Source organism: Polypterus senegalus, chromosome 6 (genome assembly GCF_016835505.1).
Source record: "Polypterus senegalus isolate Bchr_013 chromosome 6, ASM1683550v1, whole genome shotgun sequence".
NCBI classification, from domain to species: Eukaryota; Metazoa; Chordata; class Cladistia; order Polypteriformes; family Polypteridae; genus Polypterus; species Polypterus senegalus.
Window position 1 is genome coordinate 39,454,652 of NC_053159.1, and position 21,436 is coordinate 39,476,087.

Genomic DNA, 21,436 nt, shown 5'->3' on the forward strand with positions numbered 1-21,436 from the left:
GTCATCAGCGTTTACCTCTGTGTGTTTGCGTGCAGCCAGTTCAAGCGCAGTTGGCTCAGTGATTTACTGAATTTCATCAATTGGCTTCAGTTGCACCTTGAACGTATAATAATAAATTGTTGCAGTGTTTTTTTTTTTATAGTTTTCACAGTTCATTTGCAGTGTGCAAAATGATCAGTGCTGCAGTAATTGTGATGCTGTTTGCATGAAAAAAAATCTGTTCCATTAAAATTCACATTTTCTTTGTGAATTGTGACGTTTACTTAAAAACAGGGGTACGTATGTGTCGGTTTAAGTGTTAACTATCATTGTCGAAACCTTGATATACACATTATAGTACAAACATCAACGTTAACATGTGACACTAACTTTATTCACTAAAACTTGCCTCTCTAGAGACAGCGCCATCACAGCTCCAGGATGCTTTCGTTTTAGATGCCCATGCATTGCGATGGTGCTGCAGTGAAAAGAAAGCTCTGCTTTACGTAATCTGCATTCAATTTTTTTTTCTTTTTCGGTGAAGTGCTCCCACAATTTAGAAAGTTTCTGTCTCAATTTTTTTCCATCTCCTTCCCCCTCCTCTATCCAAATCACCATTGCAACCACGTTTATTTTCCTCTACATTCTTCTCCTCAGACGTTCTTCTTCGTTGGTTGGACTGTGTGCAGTCTTTACAAACAGTAACAAACGGTACTGCCCCCAGACGTTCATGTAGTGCATTACAGTTACAAAAACCAATGTGGTTCTTTGTAACTGGAGCCTCTATTGAAGGTTCTGTTTATGACGCGTCGACAATAAAAAATCTGCGTCGATAATTATGTCGACCAGTCGTTGCAGCCCTAGAATTAACCATTAAAAAATCATCCTATGATGCTGCGCATTTCCTTCAGATTTATTTTTGCTCATGGAGCTTTGTAGCTACCCATTTGGAAATTAACTATTTCTAGTCATGTTGAAAGCAGAAGAATCAAATGCAGGAGCTAATGAGCTATGCCATATGCCCACCTCCTGGCTCAATGGCGACCTTGTTTTTTAGTTTAGCTTTTTTAATTACTATTTTATGCAGAATCCTCACTGTCAACACCAGTTTTCCACCACCATGTCTTCCTGTTTATGATCCCATTTTCTCACCAGTCGTCACTTTGGACTAAAAGTACCCAGAGAGAAAACACAATATCGGCCATGGAGGATTTAACTCTTGGCAAATTATTTTGTTACTTTTATGATTTTAACTAAGTTAATCTTCTAAATAAAAGAATTTTAATCTTTTCTGTGAGTCAGCATGCTGTTTCAAAGTATTGCTTTCTCTTGTTAATTTTTGTGTCTATTTAAAAACAATTTGAGAACAATATGTGAATAGAGAACATTTATATTTTTGACCTGAGAAATGAAGGTGTCAATGAGTATACCCTTTGCTTTTTGGGGCAGGTTGGGAATTGTGGCTTAAGTTTGGTTTTGATCCTTAAGTATTCGATCAGTATCCTAGCAGGTTTAGAGAATGTGCACATTCATCTGCCCTCTTGTTTCAGAGAATCTCAAAACATCTCACTATTATGTGGCAAGATACTGACAGTGGATATTTAGGCCTTATAATTCATTTTTATATTCACTATAACCACTTTATTTTTTTTTGGTGTCTTAAGCAGGTATGTTCTATGCCCATATTCAATTTTAAAAAGTCTGTTGTCTATCCCTTGCATAGCACAATGGTTAGCAGTGCTGCCTTGCTGCTCTAGAATCCTGGATTCATAACATAAACCATTTTTGTAGAGTTTCAATGATTTCCTTCATGTCTGTGTGGGTTTGTAATTGGTATTCCGAAATTTTCGCGCATCTCAAACATATGCATATTAGCTTAATTTGCAACAATAATTTGTCCTCATGTGCTTGATTGAGTGTGGATATGTGTGTGGGGGTGTCCTGAGTTTAAGATGGATTTGTGCCTCTTGTCCAGTGCTGCTGGTTCAGAAACTGCACAGATGTGTCTAACTTAAAGACATCAGTTTTGAACAATTGAAACTGAATTTATAGTAATAGTTTGTAATTTTGGCATGTAACCCACACCTTTTTTAAAGAACCTAGAGATACAAATACATACCGCCATATTTGTAACATTTCACTAATCTTGGGGAAGAAGTGTAAGGGCTCGCACTTTGGTTTTTTGTACCTCAGCTCAGAGTAATGGGGACCCAGAGCTGGTTCAAGTAACTGTTGACAGATGCAGGAACATAAGTCGGTCAGTAAGCCTTAACAATGCTCTCACTCAGACAGTGCTGCATGCCTTTGTATTGAGGAAGGAAGCCAGACTCCCACGAGATATCTAACATGAAGATGGAAAGAGCATGTAAACTCCACACATGGAGTGTCCTGCATCCAAACAGTAGAATGCAATAATGTTATATGCTATATGGCAGTGCTCCTGTTAATTTCAAAGTGAATTTGCAATTTCTTTTATGTAAAACTGAAAATGCCTGTGTCATCTTTTCATTTTTGTTATGCTTCTGAAAATGTGTACATCTTGACATGAATAACCCTTAGAGTCAAAATAAGGCAATTAAAGCAGAAATTCTGCAATGAAAATGGTGTCTATGGTTGAGCTGCACGTTTAATGCTGGGTTAGAAGATCTCAGGTCCTACTGTCCAAGACCACTGAATTGCTTCCTGACACAATTTGTGCAGCAAAATAAAGTCCCATCTCACGGTTGGTGATGTGAGTGATGATGTAATCGAATTAATCCAATTCCTATATTTACACACTCTGTCACTGACAAAACATTGTAGGGCTATTAGGTGACTTACAGTACGAGTATTACATTTTATATATTAATTCAGGTTTGTGATGTGCAGGAATTCATTCTGTTGGCGAATTCAGTGAATTAAGAAAATAAATGATGTGATTTATTATTTTTACACATGTCAATTTTCTTTGCATTTCAAAGTGTAAATGTATCAAATCAAAATTTTAATTTGTGTTTTAATATCCATCCATCCATCCATCCATCCATTTTCTAACCCGCTGAATCCGAATACAGGGTCACGGGGGTCTGCTGGAGCCAATCCCAGCCAGCACAGGGCACAAGGCAGGAACCAATCCTGGGCAGGGTGCCAACCCACCGCAGGACACACACAAACACACCCACACACCAAGCACACACTAGGGCCAATTTAGAATCACCAATCCACCTAACCTGCATGTCTTTGGATTGTGGGAGGAAACCGGAGCGCCCGGAGGAATCATTTTTAATAATATTTTTCACCAAAAGTGAAAGTTTCTTGTGATATTAATTGAAGTTGTATGTCATAATAAACTTAACTAAAAACAGGCCTAGATGCTTCACTTGTTTAGTAGTCACAAAACAGTGGTTTTCAAATATAGACCTAAATATGGATAAGCTCAGGTTTATAGAGAGAAATTATTTGATATAATAATCATCCATTCATCCCTTTTTCAAAATGGGTTAATGTGTTCATACAGTGAAATAATAAATATGTTTATTGTTACAATTTCATTGTTCACCTCAAGCACACTATATTAGCTTTAGGCCAAGTGCACTTTTATAAATTTAGACAATTTGTAAACTGTTTACCAAATTTAGCTTCAGTTTGATCTTTTCCTGAATGACCCACCCTTGCTTCCCACATTAACCTAAACCAAGACAATGAAACCTTTAAATATAAGCTCAGAGGTCCTGTCTGATATACAAACAGAGTGTACATCTTCAGAGTACCTGCTGCTCTTAGTCGTACGTCTTCAGTTCAGTTTGAGGTACCGGTAAGTGGGGCTTCTTGAATAATGTTAATGAACCTGCAAATCTTTCAAACAATAAAATTGTTTTCTCTTCTAGTTCTTTCTTGTTTGTGTAAAACAGAGTACCTCAGAAGGAATATAAAACTTCTTGAATGTATATCTTCAATGAAGCATTGAAAATGAAATTTATACTGCACTGTTTAAAACATTTCACAGTTAAAAGTATTTTTACAAGCATTCTAGAAACTAAAAAATGCTTGAAATTCAGATTCAGATTTTTTGGCTTTCTCAAACAGGTTAGAAGGAATGTCAGTTTAGTTTTGTCACATAATAGTTGTCGTCTTTTTCTTAAATTTGAGCAGTTGCTTTCAGGCTGTGGGTTTAGGTTCCCAGGGTAAAGAGCAACAGATTTCAGAACTCCTTTATTCCCACAGCTTATAAGCATTTTGAATTCTGTTACTTATGGAATGCTTCTCAGTTCCGAATGATTGTTTTGTGCACTGTTTAAGGTAATTATTCTTCTTTGTGCTAATCTTGAGTGTGTGTACTTCTAATAAGACTAGTTGTCTGTTTTTTTGTCTTTGCCAATTTTATTGTATCTATGTAACAATGCCTTATGCTTTGTACTTTCCTGCTTCAAACAAATTACACACTCGGGGAGAAGTCTACCTCACCTTAATTTGAAGTACTAGTAATGCAGAAGACCATAATTGTTTCACCTCTTTAAATATTTTTTTTTTCTTTCTGTCTTCCTATTTCTTCTGACTGTTAGTTATCAATGCATGGTTATCATTTAGTAAAGTTTTGAAATTTAACCAAAAATGTACATGGACTGCAGTTTGATTTCAGACAGGGACTGGTGTAATTCAAATACATTTTTAATAGTGTTGTCTCAGGCAATAATAAAACAAATGGTAATATCGAAGGACAGTAAATAAGATGTGCCGAGGTTGGTTTTTAAACTCTGTTCCTACAAAGCCACAGTGGTTGTAGGCCTTTGTTCCAGACAATTTTTAAATTAAAAGATAGCTCATGCTGTTAAAGAAACTTTTCACTCACTGAGTGATGGCGTACAGCAACTGTGTTGTTTGTAGTCTCAGCAACGACAGATAATAAATACAGATTTAGAATGTCATTTCCCAAAGATTTGTACAAATGTTACAAGTTTTAATGCAAAGCTTCTTTGTTTCAGTTGCTTCAGTTTAGTGAGCCATGAATGCTGCTTTTCTCTTAAGAAAGTCAGCATGAAGTACAAGTAGTAACGAAGAAACAAACTTAATGTATTACAGAAAAACGTACCACTGTAATAAGGAGAGCAGACTACTAATAAACTCACCCCAACCAGTGCATTGCTATATATACAGTATGAACTGAAAATTTTCAAAAAAAGCTAGATACCTAACAATGGAACTTAGTGTCATTTGAAACTGTTCATTTTAAAGTGTCATTTTTAATACAGTAATAAAGAAAATAAAAAGTCAAAGGATTGAGAGGTGCAAGTACATTCCAGTTTACAAAGCATCTTATTGATATTTACCATAAAGTAAAATAAGCACAGGTAGAAAGCACTGATGGGGCAGAATGAGAGCAGCAAAATCCCACACAAGTAAAAGATGCAAAAGTTGGCTTCATGTAAAGAAGCTATTTTAAACAAAAACCTATGGATCCTGAAACCCTCCAAGAATTTGCGTTTGAGATACTTAGACTACTAACTCCTTCATGAATTATTGAAAGTTTCTTAGTTGACATGGTAGCACTGCTCTCTTACAAATCCTGATTGCTGGGTTCAGATTCCAGCCCAGGCAAGGTGTGTGTAATGTGAACATTTTCACTTTTTACACACAAATGATCTCAGGCTACTTTAGAGTTGGGTTGACTCCTGATCCCAAGTGATTTGCACTCTTCATCAGTGAGCATCACTAGACATATTGGAGTAGATGAACCACATTTTAAACATTAGAAAGCAGAGTAAGATTATCTCTTAAATGACCCTAGGCCAGTGCCAGAGCACATTTGAATCCATAAATCAAAAGAATATGGACATGGAAATGAATTCTCCAGGAGCCTTATGTGTGAAGGTTCTCCAGCAGAGGGCAGGTAATCCCCAATAAAACATCTCATGGGTAGGAGAATTAGGGGGCATTCTACACATCTACGAGATGAAGTGCCAACTGTATATTTTTCAGTTTGTCAAATAACGTGAACAATTTGTACTCTGAAACATTTCCAGAAATTCAGTCTTGAAATTTTCTGAAGGACTTTGTGTGTCTGGAAATTGTATTATCCTGACAAAAATATAATTCTTTAAAGGTTACACTATACATTACAAAACTAAAGTATTATTAACATTGCTGGGACTAAACTTTGACAAGTTTGATCTTTTGGCTCCTATTAACAGTAAATAAAATAATGTGGATTATACACTGATAGTGCAACTAGCACACAGCCCCAAATTTCACTCGTCTAATTGTCTGTGTGGCTTTTTCACATTCTTTGCATGTTTTTTTGGGTTTTCTCTAGGTGCTGTGGATTCCTCTATCAGCAGCTACTCAGGAGTGCATGTGCTGTGGAAAGACTTTGTGTGTGTGTGTGTGTGTGTGTGTGTGTGTGTGTCTGTGAGCACACGCATTTGTGTAAGACCTTTGATTGGGTTGGTTTCTGCCCTGGTAGAGATATGGCCTGGATAGTGTTTGGCACTTTATCAAGCCATATTGAACCAAAGAAGTCAGAAAAATAAAGGCATGAATTAAAGAAACAAAGAAGGTTCTGGGACCATACACAAATGCTTTTAATCATGATACCATTTAAACTATGCACTCTTTCTTAATGATTTTCTAGTGTGTAGTTAATGTATATCTGCCATGTTTATAATGTGACAATCCACTGAAACAATGTTATTCATTAAATCCATTCATAGATCTAAGACGCACTTCCTTCTGTTGGACTTTGCATCAGCTTCATTCTTTCACAACAGATCTGCGTAAATTACTGTTTCTATTTGTTATCTCTAGTTAACTGCACATACTGAATGGATCACCAGAATAAATTGCTTACAGGTGGAAGTTTTCTATTAGCTAGAGGAAAATAGTGTGACCTTAGTATTGGCAGTCTCCAAAATGAGCGTATATCAGCTGCTTGCCAACTCTGACTTGGCATATTACACAGCTCAACAGTGTTACTGTGTGAACTGAACTATACTGAATTACAAGGCTTCACTAAATTACATGTGTTTATCTGATATGAATTATGAATATGAATAGTGTGACTGTGTATACATTTCTAATGTAGATCGATGAGGGGAGACTGAATCAGTATCAACTTTGCAAGTTTCAGTCAACCCTGATATGACAGTTCCACATTGCCTTATAAATTAACTTCTTTTACTTTAAGAGTGCATAATGTGGTTAAAATGCTTAACTGCAGTGAGTTTCAGGTTGGTCAGGATCAGAGAACTGAGCTTACGAATATAGGTTGATCTACAAAAGAGAAAAGGGGGTTAAACTTCAGTATACTGTATGTATAGACATAAAAGATATGTAAAAGAAGTGTAAAAGTTCAGGAAAGTACAATGTAAGAAAAGTAATGTCACAGTTACTTTTGAGTTATAATAACATCGCATCACCTTCTCAGACCCATTGAATTCTGTCAAGCAGTAGCCTGTCCTGGAAGCATTGGGATCAAGACAGAAGCTAGGCTTGGATGGGACACTTGTCCTTCACCGTTATTATTAATAGAAAAGTTGTGCTCAATTTTTTAAAATAAGCTTTAAAAACACATTTTTTAAGAAAATAGCTTCTGCCTTTGTTAATTTGTTAATGTTAATTATGTTACTGTGTAATGGAGTTACAGAGATATTGAACTTTTCTGCAAAATGTTATTATGTATTTATTTACACATATATAACAAATCAAATATATGTTATATTATGAGACAAATGCTTATTCATATTTCACCAATGCTTTATGTTTAATACATGTGTTGCAGATATAGTTACTTAAATATTTTCAGGATTAATAGTTCATAAAAGCTTATACCATTTACATTCTTCTTCTTCTTCTTCTTTTGGCTGCACCTGTTAGGGTTGCCACAGTGAGTCATCTTTTTCCATATCTTCCTGTCCTCTACATCTTGCTCTGTGACACCCAGCACCTGCATGTCCTCTCTCGCCACATCCATAAACCTTCGCTTAGGCCTTCCTCTTTTACTCTTGCCTGGCACCTCAATCCTCAGCATCCTTCTCCCAATATACTCAGCATCTCTCCTCTGCACATGTCCAAACCAATGCAATCTCGTCTCTCTGACTTTGTCTCCCAACCGTCCAACTTGAGCTGACCCTCTGATGTCCTGTCCATCTTCGTCACACCCAATGCAAATCTCACTTTCCAAGATTCCATTAAACAATCTGGTTAAAAACTCCACTTCCATCTCTCCAAAACAGGTATGTCAACTGGACCAATGGCCTCTCCATTCTTCATCCTCCATATAGCTGCCCTTGGTTCCTCCTTGCTAATCCGTCGCACTCCCTGATTCACTAGCAGCACATCCTCCAACTTTCTCTCTCTCTCTCTCTCTCTCTGTCATTGCAGTCACCCTTACTGCTTGCTGTAGCAGCCCAGCTGTCTGGTAACTCTTCATTGCCACCCAGTGCCTTTCTTACCTCCTTCCTAAATGCAACCTTGCAGTCTTCCTTTTTCAACTTCCACCATTTTTCTCACTCTTTTCCTCTTTTGATCTCCAACTTTATCCTACAGACCACCATCCTATGCTGCTTAACTACACTTTCCTCTGCCACCACTTTGCAGTTCTCAATCTCCTTCATATTGACTCTTCTGTGTAGGATATAATCTACCTGTGTGCATCTTCCTCTGCTCTTGTACGTCACCCTATGTTCCTCCCTCTTCTTAAAATATGTATTCACCACAGCCATGTCCATCTTTTTTGCAAAATCCACTATCATCTGACCTTCTTCATTCCTCTGCTTGACACTATACCTACCCATTGCCAGCTTGTCCCTACACCAACATGTTCATTGAAATCTACTCCAATCACCACTTTCTGTCCCTTGGGTACACTGTCCATCACTTCATCCAACTCACTCCAGAAATCTTCTTTGTCATTCATTGCACCTCCTAACTTGCGGGGTGTATGCACTAACAACATTCATCATCACACCTCCAATTTCCAGCTTTATAGTCATCACTCTGCTTGACACTCTTTTCACCTTCAAAAGACTCTTGACATACTGTTCTTTCAGAATAACCCCTACTCCATTTCTCCTCCTATCCACACCATGATAGAACAATTTGAATTCACCTTCGATCAACCTGTCCTTATTCCCCGTCCATTTAATCTCTTGCATGCACAATATATCAACTTTTATTCTCTCCATCATATCGGCTAACTCTCTCCCCTTACCAGTCATACTGGCAACATTCAAAGTTTCTACCTTTAGTTCCACTCTTTTCACCATCTTAAACCATTTAAATTGTAGGAGTTATTTTAATGATTCAAAAAAATTCAAATAAATTTCGCAAATGTTTTATTTTCAAAACGGTACACTCAATCCAAGAGAGTTTATTTTTATTCTCCATTGATGTCTTATGTATGTGAAACATTTTTTACAAATACCCAGGTAAATGGGTCTGCGGTCCAAAATAGAAAACATATTTCTTAACACTTTCCATATGTGTCCACTTTGAAACAAAAAAGATTTTGCATTGCATTCTTCGTCCCTGAGGCATGCTTGTGACAATAAAGGTAAACTGAAAGTAATACATTTTATCACATATTTGTGGTACTGTGTAGTGGCAGAGTAATCAGTGTGCCCTGAAATCATCATTTTTTTTTATGCCATATGTACTGAAGTCAAATTGTATTTTTTTATTGGCAATTCTGGCACACATACTGAATCACATACAAACAACAGTGGCTTATCAAAAGATACACACTTAAATCATATGATGATATATTTTTTTCCTAAACGGTATCTTCTTTTCACCTCTAACATTTTATACTTTTATTTTACATGGTGTGAATCTTGATCTGTAGGCTGAGTGGTAGCTTAAAGGGTGCGCATAAGTGTTTATTTATGCTATATACATATGATAATTAATTTGAACTGATCTGATTACAATGGATTGTGTTGATTTTTGAAAGAGCCAAGGCCACCCAAATGCCAATACTAAGTTCAGATGTGCCGATCAGCACTCGACATTACACACTTACTGTGGTTTGTTGTGTGTACGCACAATTAAAAAGAAAAAAAGATAAATGAAAGAATGAAAAAAGATTATGTGATAGAGTCAAACCACAATGAAACATGTTGAAGGCCACTAAACCAGTTATCAAATTTCACAGCACATGCAATTCACATCCGGGCATCAACATTCTTGGAGAGAAATTTTGAAAGTGAAACTGTGGCTCTGGGGTTGAAAGGTTGCCACAGATAAAGATAAGTAGCAAAATGAAGCACATATCTGGTCTCTTTTTAAAATGGCTGAATTTAAAAAAAAGTTTTGCTTTTTTTTTTTTTTTTCAAATAATGTTTAGAATTCCAACTGATGCGGCAAGAAGTCCTTCTAAGGATAGCAAACTACCCGATGGAAAGAGCAAAGAATTCATTGGCATTGGCATGGTGCCACACTATTCATAATGGCAACAGAATACATCTTTAGGACAACATATTTAAACATTATTTTATTGCAGAAAATTGTCCCCCATACTAACTGTATATTGATTGCAACATTTTCATGTCGACATGACTATCATAAAATCAAAATGAATAAACAGGGCATTCTTAGGTTTTTAAGTACATCTGCTTGATTAAAACTATGCAATCAACAAGGGATTGTAATTGGGCTTCCTTGACTAGTAAGTCAACAGATGGCACTGTTTTTGAAGCGTCAAAGCATTGGCCCTTTTTTTTTTTTGCACAATCAGGAAGAAGCTTTAGAAGCTTAATGGAACCTCTCCCACCTGTCACTAGTTGAACTTTCAAAAAGCCAGAAGGATCCAAAGAACAAGAGTAAACAATAAGAGGAGAACTCACTAACACCAATGCACATACAATGTACCACAGGAGACGACATTTGTCATGAGTGTTTAAAGGTCTGGGAGTAGCCCCTCAATGTAATAGACAGGTGGCCCCACCTCTTGAAAACCACTCACAAAGCACAAGGGGCAAAGGTGAAAACATACCCTCATAATTAATCACAACTTACAAAAATACATGCCATACCATACCATACCATTTTCTAAGCCTGTTTAACCCCAAGCATAGTGTGTGTGTGTGTGGGGTGCAATATAGACATAAATGGAAGTATTTAAAGGATAAAGCATAACCAAAAAAGACATAAAAAAAGGAATTTTAACATAATCCAGAGGAAGCCTTGGCTGAAAAGTAACAGTAATGTAAACAGCACACATGTGGTGGCTGAGCTGAGAATCAAACTACACTTCCTAGAGCTGTGAGACATGTGGAAGAAATCAGTATATTAATTAAAGATAGAAACCTATCCTCTACTAGGAAAGGTTTGATAAAAGTTTGAGTCAGGAACCAGGCATAAGAAAACCTGTTCAATTTGTCTTTAGTTATCTCTTCAGCAAATGTTAAAGAGGGACCATTTATCACGGTAGTCTTTCACAGAATGGTCAAAATTAAGGACAGATGTCCATTTTATAAACAACTGAATTTACATAATAGTGCTAAATTAATCATCACATTTACTCTGATTGGTTCATTGGCTTACACTCAAATAACGTGTCCAAATAAAAGTGTGTTCTACTACACTCTTGCTCTTCTTATACCTCTTAGGTTAAGATGTTAATACTGTAACCCTTGGAATCTCTGTGTATGTGACAACTGTCCAGTCTTGTTGTTTACCGGACATCTGCTGATCTCTTAATCATCTCCTAGTACATTTTGTGTACAAAACCTTGCTAAATATAATTGCTTTTGGATAACATGCTTTTTAGCCCTAATCGGGAGTGAAACAGGAAGTCTCAAAGACTGAGACTTGATTGCTCAATCTAATAAGAACTTATGGCACTCAAACACAGACCTGAAGGTACACATTAGATGAAACACTTCCTTTTTGCAGTAATATATATACAGTATATATAAATAAAAGATATATAGATATATATATATATAAATTATAGATATACAGTACAGGCCAAAAGTTTGGACACTCCTCCTCATTCAATGTGTTTTCTTTATTTTCATGACCATTTACATTGGTAGATTCTCACTGAAGGCATCAAAACTATGAATGAACACATGTGGAGTTATGTACTTAACAAAACCATTTCAGGTGACTACCTGTTGAAGCTCATCGAGAGAATGCCAAGAGTGTGCAAAGCAGTAATCACAGCAAAGGGTGGCTATTTTGAAGAAACTAGAATATAAAACATGTTTTCAGTTATTTCACCTTTTTTTGTTAAGTACATAACTCCACGTGTGTTCATTCATAGTTTTGATGCCTTCAGTGAGAATCTACCAATGTAAATAAAAGGTCATGAAAATAAAGAAAACACATTGAATGAGGAGGTGTGTCCAAACTTTTGACCTGTACTGTATATGTATATTTATATGATTGTACTGAATTTTAGTTTGTGTAAAAATGTTGATGTTTGAAAATGAAAAAATGTAAATTCTTTGTTTGATTGAAATGATCTTACTTTAGTCCATACTTGAAGTGACTTATCTACATTTATCCCGTTCATTTTTAATCTGGCAATGTTTTAACCAAAAACAATCAGAATTTGATATAATCTTTGGTATTATTTTCCGCTTTTAAAAATGCATCTAGTGTCCCAGTTTTGTCCTGAGGGCTTTTCCTCTTCTTTGTTATTTGAGAATCTGCAGATCTAAGAGTCTGTCAGTGGGTAGGGGCATCGAGTAGGCTGGAGTATCCAGGAAGGTGTTTACAAACATCCTGCTGGCCCAAGAAGTCAGGAAGTGGATTGCATTTTTGATGTTTCAGCAGGGAGGGTCTGCCTGTCCCTGTTCTTGGCCTGCTTAGCCCATGTAGTCAGAGTACAGAATAAAGACGGACGCAGAGGGAAGAGGAGTTGGCCTGCTGAACATGGAATGGGGTCTGTCCCCATGGTCTGGGGGTTCACAATGTGCATTTCAGGCGGTTCTCCTGAAGCAGGTAAGAAGAGCACATGGTGGATGTGTGGAAGGGACAAATGATAGCACTTAGTGCTTTTAGATGTGCAAAGCAAAGTCTGACAATATAGACTTCTAGTTAGTTTGGAAAGTGTAATGAGAAAAAGGGAATAGAAAGCACACACATAAAAAATGAATTGTGTTAGGAGCTGAAAGATGGATCTTTCATGAAATTACTCTTTTGGGTTTGATAATGAAAAGTTAGCTAGTATTACTTTGCATTTTTTAAAATTATATTAATAACGTACCTGCTATTTGTTTCATTTCCTTTGCTTCTAAAAACTAAAAACCTAGGATGTTACTTTTATGCACAGGTACATTACAGTGAGTGTATATGATACTTCAATTTTGATGGAATATTAATGTGATGACAGAAATGTCAACAGAACAAAAGTAAAATAAAACTTAATGTGTGTATGTTTGTGTGTGTGTATGTGATGTTCTTAAAATCTTTCCTGGGGAGACTGAGCTGTATATTTTCACTTTGACATGTTCATTTTAATAATCTTATAATAAATAATCTAAATGGATATAAAGCACATTGTAGTAAGTCTTTATATTTCTTTGGAAAAGCAGTTATTAATGTTTGGCAGAATGTTTGTGGTAAAGTTCTGCTTTTTTAATCTTCTTTAAATGTTATTAATAATAAAGGATCTAATCCGGTTGATTTTTTTTTTTTTTTATAAAACTCAACTGGATAGACATCAGGGCCTTCATCTTTCCCACTTTAAAGTGAGTTTATAGTACCCTGTATTTCTAAATGTATCAGTGATTTTTCAAGTTCTTTTTGCACTTATAATGTTGAGCTGTGGTACTTGTATTTTATCTGAAAATTTAGCTTAGCTTGTGTCTTATCTTCTTTACACTGAGAGGAAGACTAGGAGTTTTAGTACTCCGTTATTACTCATATATCTCTTTATGCTCCCTACTTTTATTTCCAGTTACATTGGTAATTTCTGTTATTGCATTGCAAACTTTCTGGATTTGTTGAGCCAGAATCGTATTAGAGTTTTCTCTGTGTTCAAGATAATGATGTCATAATTTAAAAAATAAGTTGATTGGAATTCATTGCCAATCAAATGTGTTTTAGAGACCAATGCATTCTCAGAGGTTTCCACAGGAACTCTGAGATTCAATGAAGGCTGTTTTAAGAGGAAAATTTGTTTCATATCTGACTCACTAAAACAAGCTAGACAGCAGGAAAAGATCAAATATGTCAGATCTCCTAATGATGTTCATTATAAGAAAAGTCTGGTTTTCTAATCAGCATCTAATTTCATACCAACAATTGAAGCAGGCGCTGCTAATTTCGCATTTCTTGTACTTCTTCAGCAACAACCTTGAAATGGACATAAATGCACTAACAGTCATTCCTTCATTCTCTGATAAGTTAAATGTAGCAGTAGCGGCTGGTTGCCGAGATGAGCAGTATGTATACATTTTGTTTGACACACCCATGAATTTTTATTTGTAATTCCCCTTACCAGACAAGCAACAAAAATTAGGGTGTATGTTTAGTGATGTATCAAATTTAGTGTGTGAACCTTTTATAATTTAGTGCTGATTATTCAATTTCTAGTCCTGGTTATGTAGCAATCTTAGCTATATGCTAGATGCCAACTAGGCTGAAACGAATTTCCCAGGCAGCATGCAGTACTAACTGAGTCTGTATAATGCATTCAAAAATAAAGAATGTGCAAGTGTGTTGCAACATTTTTCAAGTCTTGATCTGCTTTCTTTGATGTCACATGTATGCTACATGTTCTAGATTAATAAAGAACAAAACCAGCATTAATTTTCATTCACAGACATAGATGCAATATAAATGTTTAAAACAATGTCACTGTGCCAAAGATGGTACCTACAAAAGATGATGAAAGAATAAAAATTGTTAAAAACATCAAAACCGCTTCAAAGAATTGTCGTTTTTAAATAAATACATTGTGTTTAGTTTCAAGTTGTTTCCGGGAGCTTGTTTTCTTCCAAGTCTGTAGTGTTCCAGCATTTCAGGGATGCAGTGGACATGCCAAATGTCATCATGGTTTAATGATCTGTTCATGAGTTATGTGTCCGACTCTCAAACGCAGACAGATAAGCATCATACTGGTAATGTTCAAATCATATCTGTAGTTGTAATGTAGTATAAGGTAACCTGATGTAAGGACAATTGACAATGAAGAAAGAAGAAAAACTACATTTGACACAGATTCTGCAAAATGAACCTTAGTAGACGTGCAGTCCTTTGGAAACTATGCATCCATCCATTTTCCAACCCGCTGAATTCGAACACAGGGTCACGGGGGTCTGCTGGAGCCAATCCCAGCTAACACAGGGCACAAGGCAGGAACCAATCCCGGGCAGGGTGCCAACCCACCACAGGGAAACTACAACAAGTTTATCTAATACAGGTATATTTTTACTGGCCTCCTTGGCCTTGCAACAATATACATCATAAAAAGTATATCAACTAAGAATATTTTATTTTAAATAATGATTTTTCTGCTACTGCTTGAATGATAAGACCCTTATTTTGGTAGAAATTGGGAGTCTTGTAGCTAAAGCCTGTCTCTTACTATTTGATTTTCTGGGTGCTAATCAATTTTGTTTTGCTGTGTATTGTCTTTTCTGCATTGTCTAATTTAGCACCCTCTTTGTTAGTTTTCATTTTGTCTTTATCCCCTGCTCTAGTGGCTCTATGATATTTTGAAAGAAGAAAAGTCTCTGTACAGACTATATTTGATCCACTGTTTTGGCCTCATCCTGATTTTATCAATAAGTAATCTCTCTAATCTTGGAATTTGCACCACTTCCTTAATTGTACAAAGAATTGTCCAACTGCTTTTCTTCATTTTTCTCTATACCATCATTTTGGGAGCCTTCAGTTATTTGATGTCTTCCTTCCTCATTATCCTTGCTTTTGATCTTAAAGCACTATGCTTCACAGCAGAATCTTTATCATTTTTTTAAGATTCCTAATTAGATCCCTTTCAGAAATTACTTTCTTTTGTAAAATAACTGTTCTCTTTATCTTGTAAGTATTTGTTTTATTTTGTGTGATATTTAGGGGCTTCTGTGATTAGACTTTTAAGATAGCAGATATTCTTTACCTGGTCAATATTTTTTCATATATCTACATTTCTCCTTTGATCTTCCCAATTTTGCTATGTGTCACTTTTTTGTGTTAATTTGTTAGGCATGGATATCTGCTCATCATACGAGTTTATCTATTACACTTTTTAAAGCTGTTTCAGTACTTGCCAGTATTTCATCATCAACAGATAGCAATGCAATTAACAACACTCTTCCTTCTGTTCTTACTTATACCTTGACATTAACCATTGGCACCTTAAATCCCACATTTTTATGAAATGCATGTTGAAAAATATCAATGCCAGTCCTCCCGTCACTCTTTCCTTACACGAGTTTTCCTTCTCTTCCTATTTTGACATACATGGATTTCCTATCCAGTGTTTTTCCATCAATGTGTTTTCATCAATATTTGTCATTTAATTCTTATCAGATGCCCAAAATGCACACGTAACATTTACAGTGGATTCAGAAAGTATTCAGACCGCTTCACTTTTTGCACACTTTGGTGTGTTATAGATTTTATTTTAAATGGATAAATTTGCCATTTTTGCTTATTAATCCACAATCAATAACCCACAATGTTAAAGTGGAAACATTTTCAGAAAGGTTTGCAGATTTATTAAAAAATCTAAAATGATCTAATTTATTTAACTACTAGCTGTATTCCCTTGTTACCTGGCTTTATCTGGGAAGTTTCCTAATATAATGGGAGTCAGTTATGGTACTGTTGGTTAAAGAAGTACTATGTAACTAACTTTGTAGGTTTTTTTTAACTAAGGACTAATATTATTGGGAGGTTTTGTGTTGTAGTGATTAAGACTTTGGACTGGATTCAAGCCCCGGTAGTGACACTCTGTGATCATGAATAAGTCACTTCACCTGCCTGTGCTCCAATTGGAAAATAAAAATAAGTCTAACCAATAGCACCTCAATGTTGTAAGTCATCTTGGATAAAAGCATCAGTCAAATAATAAGTAATGATAATATTATTAGGTCACACGGGTTGCTTACTCTTGAACATACTATACAATTGCAAATGAGTAAAACATTTCCGCATTGGATCAATTCCTGCTTTTTCTAGTGACTTGGCTTTTGTTGATGGTCACTGGTAAATAGAATTTTACTGGAAAGTATATTCTTTTGAATTGAAATGGGTAATCAGTAGCAATAATGTCAAATTTGAGGATATATTATTATCATTATTAGATGTTTATGATTTTCTTTTGTTTATTTTGTTCACTCAAGTACAATAAACTGTGCACTGTCTGAATCTAAGTAATGTGGTGTGCCACTAGCGTAAGGTAAATTTTAGCAAATATTTTTATGCATTTATAGATTAAGGAGGGGATTATTGTAGTTAACTCCAGAACTAACTGATACCAATGTAGTGGTTTAATCATAGAAGTACGATTGTATAAGAACTTCAAAAATGATTAACTGGGTTACAATATATCATACATTTAGCACATTAATATTTCTGTATTCTTATTGTAGGTATTTACAGTTGCACATGGTTTTTTCTGTAAGTAGTTTTGATCCACTAGTAGTGCTCTATGATCCATTAATTAAAGATGGCATTCACCATTGGGAAAGCACATTGTGTTTTTTGGCTTACAGAAACAAACTACCTTGTAAGTGTTTAGTGACTGTTCAAAACAAAGTATAGCAAGAATCCTTCTGTTGTGAAGTCAGTAAAGTCATCAAGTACTTAAAAATGGTAATATCTGTCTCCTTTTGAGAAAAAAAAAACACTACTTGTGATTCCAATTATGCTGTAAGGGTATTACTTTTTAGTTATCCTGTACTGTAAAGTTCTAGTTCTGATTCTTGCAGCACTTTTTCTTGCCTTGTTTACTACAGCATGATCTGGATTAAGCAGCTTCAGCAAGAGTTTGGATAAAGGATGGAAGGATAATTATTTGGACAGTATGAATATAAAATACAGGTAAAATTCCATTACAACAAACTGCCAGGGACCTAAAAAATATTTCATTGTAATGAACATTTTGTTGTAATGAGATTCTGTATTTGACATTATAGTGCTTTCTTTAACTTGTTTTCCAGGCATTTGCAATCATTTCAATAGCTTCTATCAGGTTAATTTTCATCTCCTCCTGTCTACAAGTTATGCTGACGAGAATTTTTCTCAGCATTTCCTTGCGATAAGACAATTTCAGGGTGTGAATGATGCCCAAATCTATGGTAATGGCTGAAGCACTACTGTGCAATTAGGTGGAAGGAATTCAACGTGAACATTATCTAAATGCGGAAGCATGTTGTGGGCAGCACAGTTAACAATCAAAAGTCGAATCATCCTTTTCTTCTTCTTCAACTCTTTTGGGATCCCCCCCCACACCCAATGGGAACGTCACGCTCATGTGTGTCCCGAAGCGGATTTTCGCGTCTGTGTAAGATTGTTTGTCCGTTGCTGGGGCAGGGCAACAGCAGGCTCACAGCGCTGCAGTTAAGCGCCACAGAAGCAAATCCTAAAACACTGTGGGCACTATAAGTCCCTGTCTTACACCCCAAAACACAAGGCTGAGTCTCAGTACTTTAGGGAAACCAGCATTATTCAGCTTGAAACAGGAACAGCACGGTTATTTATTGTAGCGGGATCCGCCACTCTCCTATAAACAGACACAGCAGTCAGACAGGGTTGTGACTAGGTTAGTGGCCAAGTACTCCTGTTCCTTGCATTTACAATGTTCTTTGCATCACTCATCGAGATCTTTTCTGTTTGCTTCAGTGCTAAACCGCAGCAGAGCTGTGAGCCTGCTGTTGCCCCGGCAACATAAACAGTCTTCAGCAGATGCAGTGATCGCAGTTCTGGACGCTCTTTGGAGTGTTGTCCAGTTGTGGGAGGTCCCAAGAGAGTTTAGAAACCTCACATTTTCTTGAATGAGTGTTGCATTAATAGGAATGTTTCTTGAACGAGCATCACTGAACCACATAAAAACGGCTTTTTCAACGTCTTCAAATACAGCAGTTCGCATACATTTGCAACTCAAGATTTTTCTGCTTTTTTTGCTCGGTCTTTCAAGAAAGTTGACAGTGTTGATTGCGAAATTCTGAATTCACTGGCAACATCTTTTTTTCTTTTTGCCGCAATCAGCAGCTGCAAAAATGTAAAGTTTTTTTTCTAATATGAACTGTTATAGTTTTTTCGTGTCTGCCGTTTCTATAAGAGGGTGACACTTTTAAATAATTAATTAAAATTAATTTCCAGTATTTTTCAGATGTTGACAAACAATAAGAAAAAGGTATCACTGAAAACCACCGAAAACAAAAACAGCAAAAAAAAAAAAAAAAAAAACAGTACGAGGAAAGTTCAAACAAAGAAAATTTTTTTTACAATGTTTCTGTTTGGGGATTGTTGTACACAACTGAGCTGCGACCACAGAACTATCTGCTCTGTGGATGATTCATAAAGGCATTTCAAGGTCTTTTGGGCACTTCGTTGTAATGAAAGTATCTGCTGAATGTACTTCATAGTAACGAAATTTCTATAGACTCGCATCATATGGGGAAACTGTCAGGACCATAAAAATACTTTGTGGTAATGAAAATTTCGTTGTAAAGATATTCGTTGTAATGGAATTTTACTTGTATTTCAATAATAGGTTTACTGTATATCTAAGTTTGGGAAGCTTAGTAAGAGGCATTCTTGACAGTGTGGGTCAGGAATGCCAGAGTAAGTCTGTGCCTTCCTTTTTTATGCTTTAGAAACCTTTGCAAGCATATGAAGTCAATAAAAGGAGCAGGGTTCAGTTAATTGGTCATGGACCCGAATGAAATCTGCTGTCTCAGGATCTGAAGCTGGAAATAGAGACCCAGTGTCTATATATCGTTTACCAGTTATTTGATGTGTGCAAGAAGGCTGGGGCAGTCATACTGTTCCCTTGAGCTATTGTGCAATAGTTCTGCTTTGTACATCTTAATATTTATATTTTCAGAGGATGTGTTGTTTCATCTTATTACTATACTTTATTTTTAAGTAAATTGTCCATTTTTGTTCAGATCGGTTTAGATTGACGCACACACAGGCAACACATCAGAATAGCAGCACTGCCTCTATAAAGCTGATATGAGACTCTGCTCTGTTTTGTTTTGTTTTTTTCTTTTACTTTTTTATCTGTACATTGTTTTCCTTTAAAAGATACTGAGTGTAATTTAACCCAGATAACCAAGAATGTTTTCAGTGGCACATAGATTTTCGTAGTTCTTAGAAGTCAAATAAGGATAGTCTATACACTACTTAAACATAGACAAGTTCATTATATTATTTGGAATGCAATGCTTTTCTTGCAATTTCCTTTTATTCTAGCATGATGATGTTACTTGGGAGTTTGCATACATACAGTACTTTAGAGGGGCTGTTTAAGGGTGCTAGGCTGTTGTGTTCTTAAAAGAATTAAATAATTGGGTATAGTGATTTAAGTTGGTCAGTTTCTAGTTATTTGTAGATGCGCAATGCTGCATGTTTTCTATTAGATTCATCTCTTAACTAACTTTTGCCTTTGTGTATTACAACTTTGTTGTATTCTGAATTTCCTGATCTTTTATCGGAAATATTTATTGTATATTGTCTTGTATTATATTTTGTTATTTTTATATTACATAGCTTTATTTGGTCTTCTCTGTGGATATCTCATTCTTGTTTAGAGTGATGAACAAAGTAGAAAGGAGGCAAGTTTTAATAATGATTAGCAGCTGAAAATGACAATGTCACTAAAACATGCATTGTGTTTCACATTGTAATATTTCATCTTTTTAATTTGTGTCTGAACAGACTGAAGTATCATAAATTCAATATAGCACAAGAATGTTAAAATGCTATGAAGCACAAGGTATCAATGGTAATATCTTTAAAGGTTAAAACTCATATCAGCATGCATTATGAATACAGAATTAGCTATACCAAATATATTTAAGGGTGACTTCTCATTTAATCTAAAAGTGCAGTACTATATAACGAACACATAAAAAAGTTGTGAAAAGCAAACAGATTCAAAGTTGAAACTGAGTGTAATGACACTGTGGCCTCATCTTCTCTTTCTTCCAAACTTACTGTGGCTTCCTGTCTATCCTGGAAAGGTGGCAGACCAGAAGACGCAGGAGCAGAGGTGGGGCTGGGATGAAGCTTTTGTTGTCCTTCCAGGTCGTGGTGCTCAGTTCTAGGGGCAGAAGAAGAGATTGTGACTATGAAGTGACTATGTCACACTTTAGTCCTTACCCCTACAAGAAAAACTATACACCTTCATTTGACAGTAGCAAAAAAACCTTCAGAATTGAAATTATAGCATTTGTGTTAGTGAAGTAATTGTCCTGTCTTCACAAATAAAAAAAGACTGGTTCAGTTGGGTGGTGACTCTAGCATTCAAGTTTTGGCATTGTCAGTGCCTATTTTTTTACATGTTTTTTATGTT

The 21,436-nt window shown here is 35.9% G+C and overlaps 1 protein-coding gene across 4 annotated transcripts in view; it reads left to right on the forward strand.

The window, feature by feature from the left end:
- The window catches only part of LOC120530997 (E3 ubiquitin-protein ligase HECW2-like), a 368,650-nt gene that overhangs the window by 132,074 nt on the left and 215,140 nt on the right, over nt 1–21,436 (forward strand). Inside the window, exon 1 of one of the 4 annotated variants that reach the window (XM_039755892.1) lies at nt 12,806–12,903. The exons of the other annotated variants lie outside the window; for them this stretch is intronic. Coding sequence (XP_039611826.1) covers nt 12,840–12,903 — 64 coding nt within the window. The 5' untranslated portion in view covers nt 12,806–12,839. Of the gene's footprint in view, nt 1–12,805; nt 12,904–21,436 lie in introns of those variants that run through there. 4 annotated transcript variants of the gene reach the window in all.